Below are 17,642 nucleotides of genomic sequence, written 5' to 3'. Positions count from 1 at the left end.
TTGCAGCTTGCTGATAGAAGCTGCTTCAGCCGGAAGAAGGCCTAAGCAGTTTTGCATTTATCTCTAAATCATTGTAGATTTCCTAAAAATACTTATTACACAATATTCGTATTTTTGACGATATTGAGTGCCTTAACAGAGTACAAAAATATCTTCCCCTTTTTTCTGAATGGTTCTCACCAGATACTTTTATTTATGCTAATGTAAATCACACATTCACAGCAAACGTTTTAAGAACCTTTTTCACGCTAATCTCACAATTGGTCACACTCGTGGACAGGCTCAGGGGGCCCATATTTGAAGTAAACGAGACCGATTTCAAGTTTGCTGCTGCATATTAAAGTTAGTAGCTAGCCTAATTTCAACTGATGAAGAAATGTGTTGAGTTTCGAATTAAAAGTTGATCTTAAAATAGTCGGTAATTTAGTACATGCTGCGAAAAATACGCAAGTTGAGCAAACTCAAATGGGAGGGGGGGTGTTCACGGCATCTTAGACGACTGCTTTGCAAAAAAAAAAAAAAAACAAAACAAAAATACGTAAATGAATGAAGCCTCTCATTTATTCCAAATTTTCAAGCGTTAATGAACCCAATGGGTCGTATTTTCGATACATCATCAGTCTAAATCTTACTTGATTGGAACTTAGGCTTATAAGGCCTCTCAAGAATAAAATAGAATTCTCCGGTAACTGTTTTTGTATCCATTCAAGAAAAGAAGTTGTTACATGTTAGTCCGTTAATTTTATTGTCCGTGGTGCGCTGAAGAATCACTTAGTACGATATCTGAGGTTGTATAACTGGGCTATGACAAGGAAATCTTCGATTAGAAGGTTTTAAGGAGGACTTTTATGGCAATTGTTGAAAAAAAAAAAACAGTCGACTTCGTGCCATCTGGTTTCTGCCGCGCTAAAACGGAAAAATTTGTATACGTCTTAGCCAACTTGCACCAAACTGGTAGCCCATATTCATCTTGTTCTTTTAAGAAAATGACTGGTCAAACTATAATAGATACCGTATTTATCCGTGTATAAGTGGACCCCGTGTATAAGTCGACCTCCCCCCCCCCATTTTCAAGGTCAAAAATCGGATTTTTCATAATTTCTGGTTAAGAGAAATTCAGACCGATAGAAATTTCCCAAATGGCTGATCTCTTATATCTAAGAATGTATTGAAAACACGGTGAATTAAAAAGACTGAAGAGCAAAATGTAACTGTGTGCTGTTTTGTTTACATCACCACGACTCATTATTTAAGCATATACGAGCACTTCGATTTACTGGAGAAGCAATTTACCATATTTTGTAAAACGCTTTGAAAATGAAATCTTCATGCATCTAAATAACCTTTTGAAAGGAGATTTAGTAGACCGAAGGAACACCGAAGAGCTTCGAAGGATAGCTCGATGAAAACAGTGCCATCTTAGAAACTACACACAACACGCGCGTAACAAATAAGACCGCGCGAGTAAACAGCATTTGCCAGGTTACTAAGTTACTGTAATCGTTCGATGGAAACGAAAACAGCACCGAAAACAGTAGACTGCCTTGTAGCCATTTCCGGGGTCGTCACTCCAGGCGAATAACTCCCCCAGATTATTCGCCTGGCGTAAGGACGCCGGAAATGGCTGCAGTGCAGTCTACAGAAACAGCAGCGAAGCTGTAAGGAAAAATGTCTGCTCTACGGATCAGAAGATACAATAGAAATCAGACCTACTAGGTTTCTGTGTAACCCACGTCGTAAAGTTTATTATTTCAAACTTTTTCGTCGATGAAGAACGCGCTGAAAACTGACGAAACTCGAACACAATTAGAACTGGTTTTGTGAACTCGGTTTTCCTAATGGACTTCGGGCAAATGTTATGCTAATTTATTGGATTGCTTGAGTCAGGTCTTTGTCTATGATCCGTGTATAAGTCGAGGGTGATTTTTTGGGCTGATTTTTCGGTCATAAAGGGTCGACTTTTTCACGGATAAATTCGATAAATACAACCGTGTATTTAGACGTGATCGAGAACCCAATACCAAAAGCTACTGAAACGTCTGGAAGAAAGGGCAGAAAACTGAAGGAATTTGTTTATGAGCGTATTCGTCCACGCATACCGAAGTCCTCTTGGCCACGTGGTTATGTGAAGGTTAGAAGAGTTACATTATACTGCCTCCCGGTTACCTCATGGCCTTAAAATAACTGAGGAGAATTTGCTACCTTTCTATAATAACAAGAAATGGATAGATATTCTAGTCTTCTCGGATAAGGACGAATAAACCGTAGGCCCCGTCTCCTGCAGGGTTAGGGGTAGGAGAGGTGGATGGGTAGGGTGGGATGGGTGGGTGTTACACAGAGTGGGTGTTACACTAGCTAAGTTGCTGAACTGGGCTACCCTGTATAAATATTCGTATATACATACATACAAAGAATATATGTAAGCTTCATACGAAGAGGATAAGATTAAATATTGTTACAAAACATGATAAGAAGTATTTCTTGAATTGTTTAATGTGGGTATATCAGAGGATAATGAAATTGAAGTATAAAGCAAGGTGGTTTTTATCAATGTTTTCTTGTAATAGACCCTTGTGTCTTTATGACAGTCAGACACACGCATCAAACTATTGTAAATTTCAACTGAGTTCAGATGTTGAGAAAAATCCTAGTCCTAGTCCTACTCCAAAATAGATTGACTCTTGCCGCAGAACAATAATGACGTCATATAGCCAAGCTAATGAATTGATATTTGGACAAAATTCAGGGCAACAATGTGTTGCAATGAGTTTATGCACTTTGATTTACAATAACAAACAAGGAATTAATTCTGCTAATGATCTCGTGTCAATAATGAGCATTGGAAATCAGTTGTATTCATGTTTGTCTCAATTAACCAGACATTCATTTTTAATGCAGACAGAATTACCCACACTTTTAAATGTCTTAGAGACTGATTATGAACTTCAATACAGTGAGAGCTATACTGGTACTATTCATTAAGACACGACAATAGAAGGATATCAGTACTGTACCTCCTTAGATAGAGCCTTTCAATCACTTATATCTGAAAATTTCAACAATTTTGTCGTGAGAATAGGATGTACTGCAGGTGTCATCTATTGTAAAGGCAATGTGGGCTTCAAAATATTCGATTCTCGTGCAAAGGATATTTATGGTAGAAACCATCCTCGAGGTAGATGTGTGCTGCTTGAAGTATCATAACTGAATGGCTTAGCACATTATTTTCAGAGTATACATAAGGTTAACAATGATATATTTGAGTTAAAAGGGGTTAAAATTAAAAAAGTTCAAAATAGCACCCTTTTTCAGAGTCATGCCTGTGAAACCAGAAAGTTCAATGTGAGTTGTGCTGTGGCTGTCTATTCAGTCTGTTACTCTGTAATGAAATGATGTAGTTGTTGGAATTCAAACACCTTATCTGATGTTATTCAGTATGGCAAAAGATTATATGAAAATTCATCTTTGAACAACTCATTTGATATAGCAGGTTTCGCTTGATATTTCCCGATAAAAGCTTCACTCGTAAAGAATCGCTCGTAAATTGATCTCTCGTAAAGTTCGAGGAACGACTCGTTCCCAAATCGCTCCACAAGTTTTAGTGCGGCTCTACCGCGAACGGTGTGTGATTTTGTATAGACATTGGGCGTAATAGCCATCGAATTTCTTTCGGGTGCATCAAGCAAGGAATTGTCCACGAAGGCAGCCATTGCTTTCTTGCTTTAAACCATGTGCTCTAGGGTTCATTCTACGTATGCGCTTACATTTTACGCATGCGCTGTAGTGGAACTGCGTTTTGTGACTGAACGAAAAAAAAACACAACAAACAAACAAACAAACAACGCCGAATTTAAACCTTGGGCGTTTCCTTCGGAAGCCCGAGTAACGAGTTTCTAATGAACCATATGCATTGTTACTCTTGAAGACAAATGATTAAGACTAAGATTACGATTTAATTTAGCGTGGAATTTTCCTTCATTCTAGCCACAAATTTGTTTTCTGTTGTCAGATTAGAATTCAGACTACAACGTTTAGCATCAATTTTTTTCCACTAACTGAATGGGAATCAAATTCATGCCTTCTGAGCCATGAATATGTGCAGTGGAAAATCGTAAAATATTCTAATACAAGGTTAGAGTGTTTTCTATGCAAAGTTTTAAAGCATGCAAAGTCTCTATATTTTGTCAGGCCGTTTTTTTAATTGGAAATAAAGTGATTTTAACCCGGTCGGCCTTAACCATTAAGCTCAGACTAAAACGATCGTTTTAGTCTGAGCTTCTTTTGAATAGACTGAATAGTTCCCGCAAATACCCAGCACTTAGAGAGCATGACCATAGGCTTACGTGCCGCAGTGAGCACCGTCCAGGTGAATAGTGATCCAGCAGAGATCTTAGGTACTTTAAAACCAAATAAATGGAACCATCCGACAAAGAGAGAATCCACAGTCAGAAGAGTTTGATGACAAAAAATTATTGTTGCTGTTTAAATGAAATATTCTACACGAGACATGAGATGATGCCAATAGGGCCCGCCATTTTGGGCGTGAGAGTATTAGGACTGGGCCGAGTTTCCATTCCTCCCCCTATTCAAGTGCAAATGTTTGTGTACTTATCAAGTATTAAAAGTATAACGATAAGATGTTTCAGGATAATTTTACGACTGCGCTTTGTTCCTTTGGAGGGGTAAATGATCAATGCGGTGCCCGCGTCATGGGCTCTGCACGAAACAGGAATAACTCTTTTGTTGTCTTGCGTCCGAGAACACCTTCACGACGTAGAAAGGAATGACAAGGACAAAACATCGTCAAAATACGATTAACGAACTCATAGCTAAACAGGCTATTGCAAAAAACAGGCTATTGCCGGCTACTGCAAAAAATCTCATCATAACCACTCCTAAAACTTCTTATATTTACTTTTTACCTAAAATTCACAAACCTAGCAACCCGGGTCGGCCCATTGTCTCGGCTTGCAGTTGCCCTAGCGAACTTATTTCCAGCTATTTAGACAAAATCATGGCTCACATCGTGAAAACTTTACCATCATATATCAAAGACAGCCAACACGCTCTCCAAATTTTTCGCGACTTTAATTTTCTTGGCCAGGACAAACTTCTTTTCACCATGGACACTACATCTCTTTATACTGTCATTCTGAATGATGAAGGTCTTCTGGCCCTCAAACATTTTTTTGATCAACGTACTGTTATAAGGAACCTAAATCTGAAACCCTACTTCGCTTAGCTGAACCAGTACTCACACTTAATTGTTTTTCATTCGGGGACAACTTTTTCAAACAAACCAACGGCGTAGCCATGGGTACCAAAATGGGACCCACCTATGCCAATCTTTTTGTAGGTTTTGTTGAACACCAAGTTTTTTTAGCCAATACATTGCCCCCAAACCTGAACTCTACGGTCGCTACTTCGACGACTGTATAGCGCTACCTCCTCTACGAGAGAGGAGCTAACTCAATTCATAACCGCAGTCAATTCTTTTCACCCGGCTCTAAAATATACCTGGGAAATTTCCGACAATTCTTTATCCATTTTAGATATCAAAGTTTCAATTGAAGGCAACGGTTTATCCACTAGTGTGTATTACAAATCTACAGACTCACATAGCTATTTGCTGTATTCATCTTTGCATCCATCTCATGTTAAGAATTCCATTTCCTTTTCACAGTTTCTAAGACTTCGTCTTTTATGTAGTGATGATTTTTCCCACAAATCAGAGTCAATGTGCCAGTTTTTCGAAAAACGTGGTTACCCTGTTTCTGTCGTTCAAGCAGGTTACCACGCGCCCAACTTATTACAGTCAGCACTAAAAACGTCACAGAAGAAAATTCCGACCGCATTCCATTCACTTTCACGTTTCACCCTCACAACCACTCAGTTAAATCCATTATTCCTAAAAACTTTAAATTACTTCAAAATGATCCAGAGACTGCCACTATCTTTTCGCAACCTCCACTCATTTCATTCAAACGCAACAAAAATGTAGGCAATTTTTGGTCAGAAGTTCATTCCAAACTAATGACCAACCCGGCACTTTTAAATGCGCTCGTGCGCGATGCAAAACTTTTTCTTTCATTCACAACGCTGAGAAAATATCGGACCTAAGCGATTCATTGAGATCACCGATCACTTCGCGTGCACCTCCGCCAACGTAATCTATTGCATAACTTTCACTTATTGCAAAAAGTTATACATCGGTGAAACAGGAAGACGACTAGGTGGCCGATTCCGAGAACACCTTCGCGACGTAGGAAGGAATTACAAGGACGCATCAAAACAAGTCTAGGCACTTTAATTTACCTCGTCATTCTAAACAACATATGGCAATCAGCGGTCTTTCATTCCCCTAATGTATTCGTGTTTTTCTCGTCGCCATCTTCCCATCAATGGCGTAGCTCTGCTTTCTGCATATAAACCCGCATACAACCCACAATTCCTCTATTCGCCCTGACGAAGGGCTAACGCTCGAAACGGAACTAGCAGCTGGCAGAATGCCTTGTGGCATGAAATAATGTGAGATCTGAAGATTGAGCGATCAGAGACTGGGCTCTAGGGATATATCAAAACGGAACAGGACTCTGCTGCTAGTAATAGATGATGTTGAAACGGATTGCTGCTTGAGTACATTTGGAATTTGATTAAAAACTTTCAGTCTTGGTAACGATGTTTACCTCTTGTCTCTGGGTAATTCGTTTTATACCCTCACATTCCTTAAAGCTTTGGTCAGCGGCGCAATGGCGGTCAGTCGTAATTTTCTCGGCTCCGCCATAGCCACTTATCTATATCTGTTCTGTTGTTTAAGTCGCTCTTTAATTTATCTAAATACGCTCATTTTCTGTCCATCTTATGCCCTTGATGATTCTGGAGTTACAAAGACCACTAATGAAGTGGATTTATACCGTGCAAGTTGCTCGTCGTCGATGCGTTTGTTCCGCCATCTTGGATTTTCATCTTCAACAAGATCACATCGCTACTTCACTGCTCGGATATCTCATACTCCGAACTCTGTTTCTTCCTTTAACCTAACGAGTCTTCGCTTAACAACTAGTGGCGACATCAGCCCGAACCCTGGTCCACCAATTACGTCTTTTACAACAAATCGTCGAGCAGTTAAACATCGAAGCCATCATCATAGCCACCGCTCCAACGTTGTGCAGGTAAACCGCGTATCTGATCTCCATTTGAGTACATCGAACACTCAGCTGACCATGTGCACGTTAAATGCTCGTTCTATTTCAAACAAATCTGCACTGTTTGTTGATTATGTCGACGAATGCAAAGCTGACCTAGTTGCAATAACTGAAACTTGGTTATCAGACAACGACTCCGCTGTGTGCTACGAGATAACTCCTGCTGGCTATAAACTTTTACACTGCCCTAGGGGTGATCGTAGAGGTGGAGGTACGGCCCTCTTGTTCAGAGATAACATCAATGTTTCCAAGCTCGAAACTGTTTCAAGGATTTCCTTTGAATCTTCTGAATACCTTGTCTGCACTGGCTCCCTACGCTTTCGACTGGCAATCATCTATCGACCGCCGTACTCTGTTAATGATCCTGTGACTGTAAACAGCTTTATTGACGAATTTTCAGAGTACCTTGAATCTGTTATCCTATCTAACGACGTCCTGTGTTTAACTGGCGATTTTAACATCCATGTTGATGATCACAATGATTCAGCTGCTTGTCGCTTTCTGGATTTATTGGAGTCAATGTCTTTAACTCAACATGTGACAGAACCAACGCATGAACTTGGTCATACACTAGATCTGGTAATTACTCGAACGTCAGACAACCTTATTAGCGGTCGACCATCGCCTGACATTCTATTTTCGGATCATCTAGCGTTACTTTTCAAATTGAAAACACCTCGACCACCTCTCAAAGTTGGGCGTGTCTCATTTAGGAAGCTGCGATCAATTGATAAGTCTGCTTTTGCGGATGAAATCTGTAACAGCGAGCTTCTTCAAACGGATACTGAAGATCCTGACGAGCTTGCCGCCTTATTCAACAACACATTGCGTTCCCTGCTGGATCGGCACGCTCCTGTTAAGCAAAAGAATGTTACTATTAGAACTCGTGTTCCATGGATGAATCATGAAATTATATCGGCTAAACGTCAACGGAGGAAAGCTGAAAGGAAATGGAGGGCTTCTAAAGCACACATCGATTTACTATCCTACCGCGCAATGAGAAATCGAGTGACGTTTTTGAGTAACGAGGCTCGTAGTGCATACTATACAAACTTCATAACTGAGAACAGCACGGACCAGAGAAGGTTATTTAGAGCAAGTAAGTCCCTGCTGAATTTATCAAATGGTCCTGGCCTCCCACTGTCGACTAATGATTATCAGTTGGCTAATGATTTTGGAAAATTCTTTGCTCAAAAAATTGCTGATATCAAGTCTGCTATTGCAAACCAGAGCCGCCTTCCTGTCACCATTGACGCTGCCAGTACTGTGACTGCTTCCTGTTTTTCAGAATTTACTCTCCTGTCCGAATCAGAGGTGTTTGATTTAATCAAAGCTTCATCAAAGAAATCTTGTCTTCTTGATCCTATTCCAACCAAGCTTCTTACTGACTTCGCCGATGTGCTACTACCTCCGATCACGAAAATAATAAATCTTTCGCTTGATTCTGGTTATTTTCCACGCATCTGGAAAAGTGCTCTAGTACGGCCGCTGCTGAAGAAGGATGGATTACCTCTTGTTTTTAAGAACTACAGACCCGTGAGTAATTTGGCATTTATCTCAAAGCTGGTTGAGACTATTGTTGCCAAGCAGCTACAGCATTATCTGAATGGCAACAATCTGTTCCCAGTGTTTCAATCCGCCTATCGACAGAACCACAGCACAGAAACTGCACTCCTTAAGGTTACGGATGACATTCTCCTTAACATGAACAGTCAACGTGTTACTCTGCTTATTCTGCTCGATTTAAGTGCTGCCTTCGACACAGTTGATCACGACACCATGCTACGTCGACTTGAGTCATCATTTGGTATACAGGGGAAAGCCCTCTCCTGGTTTACGTCCTATTTGTCTGGTAGAACTCAACGGATCATGATTAACGATTCGCTATCGGAACCTTTTAAATTAGAATGCGGTGTGCCTCAAGGTTCCTGTCTGGGTCCGTTATTGTTTTCGTTGTATACGAGCAAGCTTTTTGAGATCATTGAATATCATTTGCCCACGATTCATTGTTACGCTGATGACTCACAAGTTTACATCTCATTTAGTCCCAACGACAGAGCTGAACAACTTGCTGTAGTGAGGAGTATGGAGGACTGCATCAGAGACATTCGTCTTTGGATGTTGAATAATGATCTTAAATTAAATGACGACAAGACTGAATTCCTTATCATTGGCACATCACAACAGCTGGGAAAGCTCGACAATATCAGTATACGTGTGGGCGACTCAGACATACACCCCGTGCCAATTGCGAGAAATCTTGGTTCCTGGTTTGATTCAAGGCTCTCCATGGCAACACACATCACGAAAATTTGTGCCTCTTCATTTTACTACATTTATAATATTCGTCGGATCAGAAAGTACCTTTCACAGCAGTCAACTGAAACTCTTGTCCATGCATTCATAACGAGCCGCCTGGACTATTGTAATGGCCTATTATATGGACTACCGGACTGCTTGTTGAATAAGCTGCAACAAGTACAGAATGCTTGTGCCAGACTGATTCTTAAAGAACAGAAATTTTGTCATATTACGCCCTTAATTTTTAAGTTACACTGGTTACCAATTAGATATAGAATTGAGTTTAAAATATTGTTAATTACTTTTAAGATTCTTAATTTTTTAGCCCCTTCTTATCTATCCTCTCTTATTTCCCTTAGACCCCCCTCCAAATATAATTTAAGAAATTCCAGCGGTAAGCTTTTACTTAGCCATCCATCATTTAAATCGAAAGCTACACTGGGGGACCGTTCCTTTACCTGTGCTGCTCCGAAACTATGGAACGAACTACCGCTGGATATTAGGAGCGCAGGAACAGTAAATATTTTTAAAGCTAAACTTAAGACTCACCTTTTTCGTAGTGCATTTTTATAGCTTTTTTAGCCATTCTAAGTTTACTTTTAATTGTTTCTTAAAATTATTGTAAGTCTATTTTAATGGTAATTTTTAATCTTGTAATGCGCATTTGAACATTTTATGGAATTTGCGCACTATAAATTTTAATATTATTATTATTATTATTATTATTATTAAATTTTATGAATCTCTTTAGCACTGCCCCAGTTACTCAGTTGCTCTGTATGGAGTCGACCTTTAGAAGATGATATTTAAGAAGAATGCAAACAGGTGCGTTGAGAAGAGTCAGTCGCACCGACGGATTACACAAACATTCTGTTTGTCACGCGAGGCGATATGTTAGGGCGACTTATCGCCGTGACAAGTCGTACCGACGTATTGCTCGGCGTTTCCTGGTCTCTAAAACATTTAATTTTGTTTCACCACGTTCTCTTTGCATTCGCCTTCTATCGGCTCTGTATAAGGTTTCTATTATCCAGGATGTGGACCTAAGCACTTTATTCTAGCTAACATTAACATAATTACAAAAGCTCGTCATCCTTACTCGAAAAAAAAAAAAAGAACAGAAAATTAAGAAACGCAAGTTTGAAAATGGATATTCACGATACTCCCAAGATTATAGAAATGATGAATCTTCTTTCTTTTCTTAATTTTGTAGATCGAGACAATTTAAACTTTCCTTATATAAGAGTTTTCTCCATACATCTTGCCGGATTTATTGTCAGAACATAATAACAACTATTTGACCAGGGGTAAATTACCTGTCCTGAAAAAATTGTCTGATATGACAGAAGAAAGGTCTTTTTATTGTTTTCTCTTAAAATTTACTACGAAACATAGTTACGCTAAACAAGCCTAGGAAGTAAGGCTTCTGTTTTATCCGCCATTAACTGTTTATGAGGAGCAACAAGTTTGAAATTACGCGAGAGTACTTTTTCGCCAGAGTTTATATTAGCCTCCTTAGTTACCAAGTTGTCATGCGTGCGAGTCCCAGTGTTTCATACCATCTGGTTTCGCTCTCGTGGTGCGCCATGGTTTGCTGCATTTTGTTCATAAACACAGGGCAGCCAACGGAAGGTGCGGCGAAAGGCTCGGCGAAAGTCGCTATTTCTGAAGTAATAGATGAATGGGTTAATCGCTGATGAAGTAAAAGCGATTGCCTCAACCCAAGGCCATGCGTGATATAGAATTTTACTCTTATTACTCATCCGATTTGCTTTCAAATTATAAAAGTTAACCAACACCAGAACTAAAGTGGGAATCCGTGTGATGATGCAAGCACCTAAAAGAAAACCTACTGTTTTAATAGCTTTAAAATTTTGTATAGTACGAACTCTTATATTTTCACCAGAGTCAGGAAGTGGATTGGCTACCAAACTGGCTCTCCTGAATTGTTTTCTGGCCAATTTGAAAACGAATATATAGCAAAAGGAGACCACAAATAATGAACCTATAGACGCAATACATACAAGGCACAGATGTAGTGGTCGTCTATCTTTTTTTCTTGTTACTAACAACATCGACCAAGGAAGACTCAGTGAAATAAACCACACCAAAATAATGACCGCAATGCATCTTCTTTTACTTAAAATGTCCTGATACCGGAAAGGAAACCGAATTGTAATAAAACGGTCGATTGAAACACAGCACGAGTTCAAAGCAGTGGCTGCAGTTGTGTGAACCCACAACACTGATCTGATAGTAAACAAAGGGCTTCGAAGTGGTGGCTGAATCCAACATCTGATAGCAATCCAAACAGGATCTATAACAAGACCAACAAAAGCGTCCGCCACGGATAACGAGGCTAAAAAGCGGTTGGAAATTGTTCGTAAAGACTCGTTTTTGTAGAACAGCCACAACACAACGACATTTCCAATGACAGCGGTTACACCAGACAAGGAGAACCATACTGATAGAACGATGGATGCTGCACTGCTGAGATGTTGGTCTGTGCCGTTACCTTTCATGTTAAGTTGGTGTAAAGTAACAACAGAAGTTGACAAAATAAATTTGGAAACCGTATGAAATTTTCAATTACCTGCCCTCTTCAGGGAACAGATGTTAATGACTGTTGCTGAGGATGCTTCTTCGTCATTTTTTATGCATGCAATTATTCACAATTTTTCTCTGAATATGCAGCTTATTGACAGGCACATTTAATTTATTTTTGCGGCGTCTGTTTGAGGAAAGGTACTTGTGACATTAAAAAGATCTCAAAGTTTTTTGAAAATATGCTATGAAACTTAAATTTTGTGTTATCCGTCTCCAGTCCATCAATGTAAAAGTTGTTTTATCTAAGTCTATCGGCAGAAGTTTAATAAAAATCAACAAACGTTTCCCATCGATAGGCGGCTGCTTTTGAGTTTTTAAAACGCTTTAAGAACCTTTTTCACGCTAATCTCATAATTCGTCACACTCGTGGACAGACTCAGGGGGCCCATATTTGAATCTAACTAAACCAAGTGTCAAGTTTGTTGCGGCATATTAAAGTTAGTAGCGTAATTTAAATGAAGAAATGTGTTGAGTTTCGAATTGAAAGTTGATTTAAAATAGTCGGTAATGTACTACTTGCTGCGAATAATACGCAAGTTAAGCAAACTTATATCGGGTGTGGGGGTGGGGGAAAGGGTTTCACGATATTTTCGACGACTGCTTTGTTAAAAAAAATACGTAAATAAATAAAGCCTCTCATTCATCTCAAACTTTCAAGCGTTGATGAACTCAATGGGTGGTTTTTCGATACATCATCAGTCTAAATTTTACTTGATTGGAACTTAGGCCTATCAGGCCTCTAAAGAATACAAAAGAATTTTGCGGTAAACTGTCTCCATGCAAGAAAGAAGTCGTTAGATGTTAGTCTGTTAGTTTTATGGACCGTGACGCGCGAAAGAATCGATTATCGCGATACATGAGGTTGTGTAACTAGGCTCTGACGAGGAAGTATTCGATTAGAGAGGTTTTAAGGAAGAATTTTATGGCAATCGGTAAAAAGAAAATAGACTTCGTACCATCTGGTTTCTGCCGCTTGTTCTCTAAAACACAAAAATTTGCACAATTATGTCTTAGCCGACGTGCACCAAACTGGCAGCTCACATTCATCTTGTTCGTTCAAGAAAATAAATGGTTAAACTCTAATAGATGATCTCCAGTATTGTTACAACCGTATTTATTTTCATTTCCAGGCCAAAAATATCCCTGAAATAGTTAAAATCTAGAATGAGTCACGTTTCCTTGAGGAACCTGATGAGCACCGTTTGCTGTCCCCAGAACTTCGACATTCATACATACTTTTATTTGCATTAATTTTTCCACTGACTGAATGGGAATCAAATTCATGCCTTCGGAGCCATGAATGTGACCACTTACGTGATTCGCGTGAACTCCTTTAACTTTTAACCAGGAGCCGTTAAAAATGTTATCCAAATTAAAAGCTTTCTCATAGAGGTCCTACCACTTATCAACAAAACCTCATCATGGCTTTTTATGTTTTACAAACTAATCGTAGCAGTAGCTCTTTTTAATCGATAATAAGAAGCAGAGGAGGATTAGGACATTACTATAAGACCAGGAACGTGTAATTATTTTCATCCGATCTCTATCGTCTCTCTATCAATTAGACGCGTCTGTCAATGAACAGTACATCATCTTTCAAAAGATATGATAATTCCTGCAAAAATATTCAGTTTTGGAAAAATTTGTTTGGTTTGTAGAGAGGACAGGAAAATGTCAAGCATTCGCTAAGCTTATTTTCTTTCTTCTGCTGTTGCTGTCCACCATCTTACCAAGAATGATAGCGACTCAGTGGTTCAGCCCAGCGCTGCAGCGTCCATCGTTCTGTCACTTTGGCTCTACCATTCATGGACGATGTTGGGCTGCAACTTTAGTTTGTCCATTTTCTTGTAAAAATATAGATCTGAAATCTGATAAAAAAATCCTCTTTCCACTGATTCTAAATTTTTCTCTCTCTTGGTAATACGTGTTATGTCCTCACATTCATTATATTTTATGAGTTTCTATGGCAGTTGCCCAGTTCCCTAATGTGGAAGCAACTTATACTAAATGGTTTGTTAAAAAAAATAATGCAGACCAGGTCTTCTCTTTTTCTAGAAATTGCTTTAAGCAAATTTCCTTTTGGAACTGAGGACGTCCGCTGATATCAGGTTTTAAGCATCGACTCAGCTATCTCCTTTGGTGTGGTCAGGTCAATTTCACAGCGTAATGATAGTTCTTTTTGAGTAGTGGCAAGGTTCACTTGATGTCCGAGAAACCTCCGGGAAAAGTTGTCAACAGAGATCGGAGTCAAGAGGTACGGAAATTCTTAATTCATTTTTCAGATTAATCCTTTGAATCAAAGCATCTAGGTTGTCGAGAGTGCAAGAGTGCATACCATGCCAACGAGGAAGTATCAGTATTTCATACTGTGAGAACTGTAAGGGATACCTAGATCACTCGGGTACGGATGGCCCCTCCTCTTCAAAATGTAGGTTGAACAATTGAGGTCGAGTAACCTCCTTTCCCCCTTTTATATTGCAACTACATGATTATGCATATATCTGTACCCTGGGAAATGCTAAAATATTCTTTAAGAGAAGGGATACCCATTACATTTTGGATGTGGGTATCCCATCGTGTTTTAAACTATGAGCGCACAAATCCTTGCACAGGCAGCCCAGGCGTACTGTGTGTGATTTTGGGATCTAAAGGTCATTAGTGGGAATATCTAACATATTAAGGTTGAAGTTTAAGCGTGAGTGTGTACCGTCAAAGAAGGAAAGTTATAGAAAAGATAGGGAAAATTAGATAAAAGATACTAAACGCGATGAATATGAAGTGGTCAGTCTCCTTAATTGCCTTTATTCTGTAGTTGTGGTTGTTTTAATGCTCTTTTTGGTGACTTTCGACTTTCTTTGCGCCCGTGTTGTGCTACTAAATATATCATACCTAAGGCTGGTCAGTTACATTAAAAGCTTGTTGAAATTCGCAAAATTGTTTGGCTTTTCAAAAATTTCGAAATAAAGAATTTTGCCTTGCCTATCGCTTGTTGCCCTGTGGACACGGCAAGGAAAGTACAAGAAAAACCAGGCTGGACCTCGCAGCTGGCAGAATACTTTATGGCACGAAATGAAGTGAGATCTGAAAATTGGCGATTAGAGAGACTGAGCTCTAAGGATATAACAAAAGGGAACAGGGCTCTGTTAGCTTTAGAAGATGATAAACAGGTGTGCGTTGAGAAAATTCAGTCGCACCGATGGATTCCGAGCTCGTTACTCAAGGCGATATGTTAGGGCGACTTATCGCCGTGGCAAGTCGTACCGACGTATTTCTTGGCGTGTCCTGACCTTTAACAGTTTAATTTTGTTTCACCACGATCTCGTGGCATTCGCCTTCTATCGGCTCTGTATAAAGTCTCTATTTTCGAGGATGGAGATCTAAGCACTTTATTGATAATTAATAATATCAATTTAATATTTATATTGCGCAAATTAACATGTGGATATGATCAAATGCGCATCACAACACTTTTCGGGGAACTTAAGCCGGACTGCATCAGCAGTTTACAAACAATCGAAGGAAACTTATTTGAAAGAGGTATTATTATTCTTTTTCTTTACATTTACTTCGAAACATAGCTACGTCATACAAGCTTATAAATTCCTTTAAGGCTTCCGTTTGAACATTAACTGTTTATGAGGGGCAACAGGTTTGAAATTATGCGAGAGTACTTTTTCGCCAGGATTTTCCTCAGAGTTTATGTTATATTAGCCTCCTTAGTTGCCAAGTTGCCACGCCTGCAAATCCCAACGTTTCACACCATTTGGTTTCGCTCTGGCTGTGCACTTTGGTATGATGCATTTTGATCATGAAATCAGGGCAGCCAACGGAAGGTGCGGCGAAAGGCTCGGCGAAAGTCGCTATTTCTGAAGTAATAGATCAATGGGTTAATCGCTGATGAAGTAAATGCGATTGCATCAGCCCAAGGCATTGCAATAGACCAGATTTGGTTTGCTTCGCATTTCCGTCCTGCTTTTTTATGATAAATTTTCATCAAAAACAGAATTAAACTTGGAATCCATGTGATGATACAAGCACCTAAAACAAAACCGACTGTTTTGATAGCTTTAAAATTCTGCATAATACTAACTCTTATATTTTCATCAGAGTTAGGAAGTGGAGTGGCTGCCAAAACTCTCCTGAATTGTTTTCTGGCTAATTTGAAAATGAACATGTAGCAAAAGGAGACCACTATTAGTGGGCCTACAAACACTATCCATAGAACTAGTTTTAATCCACCTTGTCTGTTGAACAGCGTCGACAAAGGAAGACTCAGTGAAATAAACCACACCAAAAGAATGACCGCAATGCATCTTCTTTTACTTAAAATGTCCTGATACCGGAAAGGAAACTGAATTGCAATAAAACGGTCGATTGAAACACAGCACGAGTTCAAAGCAGTGGCTGCAGTTGTGTGAACCCACAGTGCGAATCTTATCTCAGACAAAGGGCTTGGAGGTGGTGGCTGAATCCAACATCTGATAGCAATCCAAACAGGATCTATAACAAGGCCGACAAAAGCGTCCCCCACAGATAACGAGGCTAAAAAGCGGTTGGAAATTGTTCGTAAAGACTAGTTTTTGCAGAACAGCCACAACACGACGACATTTCCAGTGACAGCGGCTACACCAGACAAGGAGAACCACACTGATAGAAAGATGGATGCTGCAGTGCTGAGATGTTGGTCTGTGCAGTTACCTGTCATGCTAAGTTGGTGTAAAGTAACAACAGAAGTTGAGAACTAAGTTCGAAAACCGTATGAAATGTTCAACTGGCTGCCCTCGTCAGGGAACAGATGTTACTGACTGTTGCTGAGATACTTCTTCCGTTTTTATGCATGCAATTATTCACAATTTTTCTCTGAATATGCAATTTTTGACAGGCAAGCAAACCTAATTTTCTTGCGGCGTCTGTTTGAGGAAAGGTACTTGTGACATTAAAAAGATCTCAAAGTTTTTTGAAAATGTGCTATGAAACTTAAATTTTTTTTTATCCGTCTCCAGTCCATAGATGTAGATATGGTTATATCTCTGTCTATCGGAAGAAGATTAATAAAAATGAATAAACGTTTCCCCTCGATTGGCAGCTGCTATCTTGACAAGAAGTGTAAAAAATAACAATGACTAAAAGTCATTGTTATTAAAACGTTTTAAGAACCTTTTTCAGGGTAATCTAACAATTGGTCACACTCGTGGACAGACTCAGGGGGCCCTTATTTGAATCTAACTAAACCAAATGTCAAGTTTGTTGCTGCATATGAAAGTTTGTAGCCTTATTCAAATCAATAAATGTGTTGAGTTGCGAATTAAAAGTTGATCTTAAAATAGTCGGTAATTTATACATACTGCGAATAATACGCAAGTCAAACGAACTCAAATGGGGGGGGGGGGAGGGGGGTATCGCGGCATTTTAGACAGCTGCTTTATTCAAAAAAATACGTAAATAAAAAGCCCCTCTTCGTTTCAATTTTTCCAGCTTTAGTGATTTCAATGGGTCGTTTTTTCGACACATCATCAGCCTAAATTTTAC

At 39.3% G+C, this 17,642-nt stretch overlaps 2 protein-coding genes and 1 pseudogene across 2 annotated transcripts; 1 reads left to right on the top strand and 2 right to left on the bottom strand.

Annotated features, from left to right (window-relative positions):
• Nucleotides 1–6,749: 6,749 nt before the first annotated feature.
• On the top strand, nt 6,750–8,884 carry LOC148723928 (uncharacterized). The gene is made up of 2 exons (XM_088734512.1): nt 6,750–8,745; nt 8,856–8,884. Exons 1-2 carry the CDS (start codon nt 6,750–6,752, stop codon nt 8,882–8,884), a joined length of 2,025 nt encoding a protein of 674 aa, XP_088590638.1.
• Nucleotides 8,885–10,846: 1,962 nt separating this feature from the next.
• Nucleotides 10,847–12,140, bottom strand: LOC148723927 (beta-1 adrenergic receptor-like). Its single transcript, XM_088734556.1, has one exon. It carries the CDS (start codon nt 12,026–12,028, stop codon nt 11,060–11,062), a length of 969 nt encoding a protein of 322 aa, XP_088590682.1. The 5' UTR covers nt 12,029–12,140; the 3' UTR covers nt 10,847–11,059.
• Nucleotides 12,141–15,437: 3,297 nt separating this feature from the next.
• Nucleotides 15,438–16,921, bottom strand: LOC148723926 (histamine H2 receptor-like; annotated as a pseudogene).
• Between the last annotated feature and the right edge of the window lie 721 nt (nt 16,922–17,642).

This window comes from Stylophora pistillata, chromosome 9 (genome assembly GCF_964205215.1).
Source record: "Stylophora pistillata chromosome 9, jaStyPist1.2, whole genome shotgun sequence".
Lineage (NCBI taxonomy): Eukaryota > Metazoa > Cnidaria > Anthozoa > Scleractinia > Pocilloporidae > Stylophora > Stylophora pistillata.
Note: the sequence above shows the minus strand (reverse complement) of the source record. Positions and strands in the feature narration are given on the sequence as shown.

Excerpts from the sequence above, each read along its gene's own strand:
- LOC148723928 (XM_088734512.1), top strand. The coding sequence starts at position 6,750 with ATGGCGGTCAGTCGTAATTTTCTCGGCTCCGCCATAGCCACTTATCTA. Across the intron at positions 8,746-8,855 it reads TAAGAACTACAGACCCGTGA|AACCACAGCACAGAAACTGC; the intron begins GTAATTTGGCAT and ends GCCTATCGACAG.
- LOC148723927 (XM_088734556.1), bottom strand. The coding sequence starts at position 12,028 with ATGAAAGGTAACGGCACAGACCAACATCTCAGCAGTGCAGCATCCATC.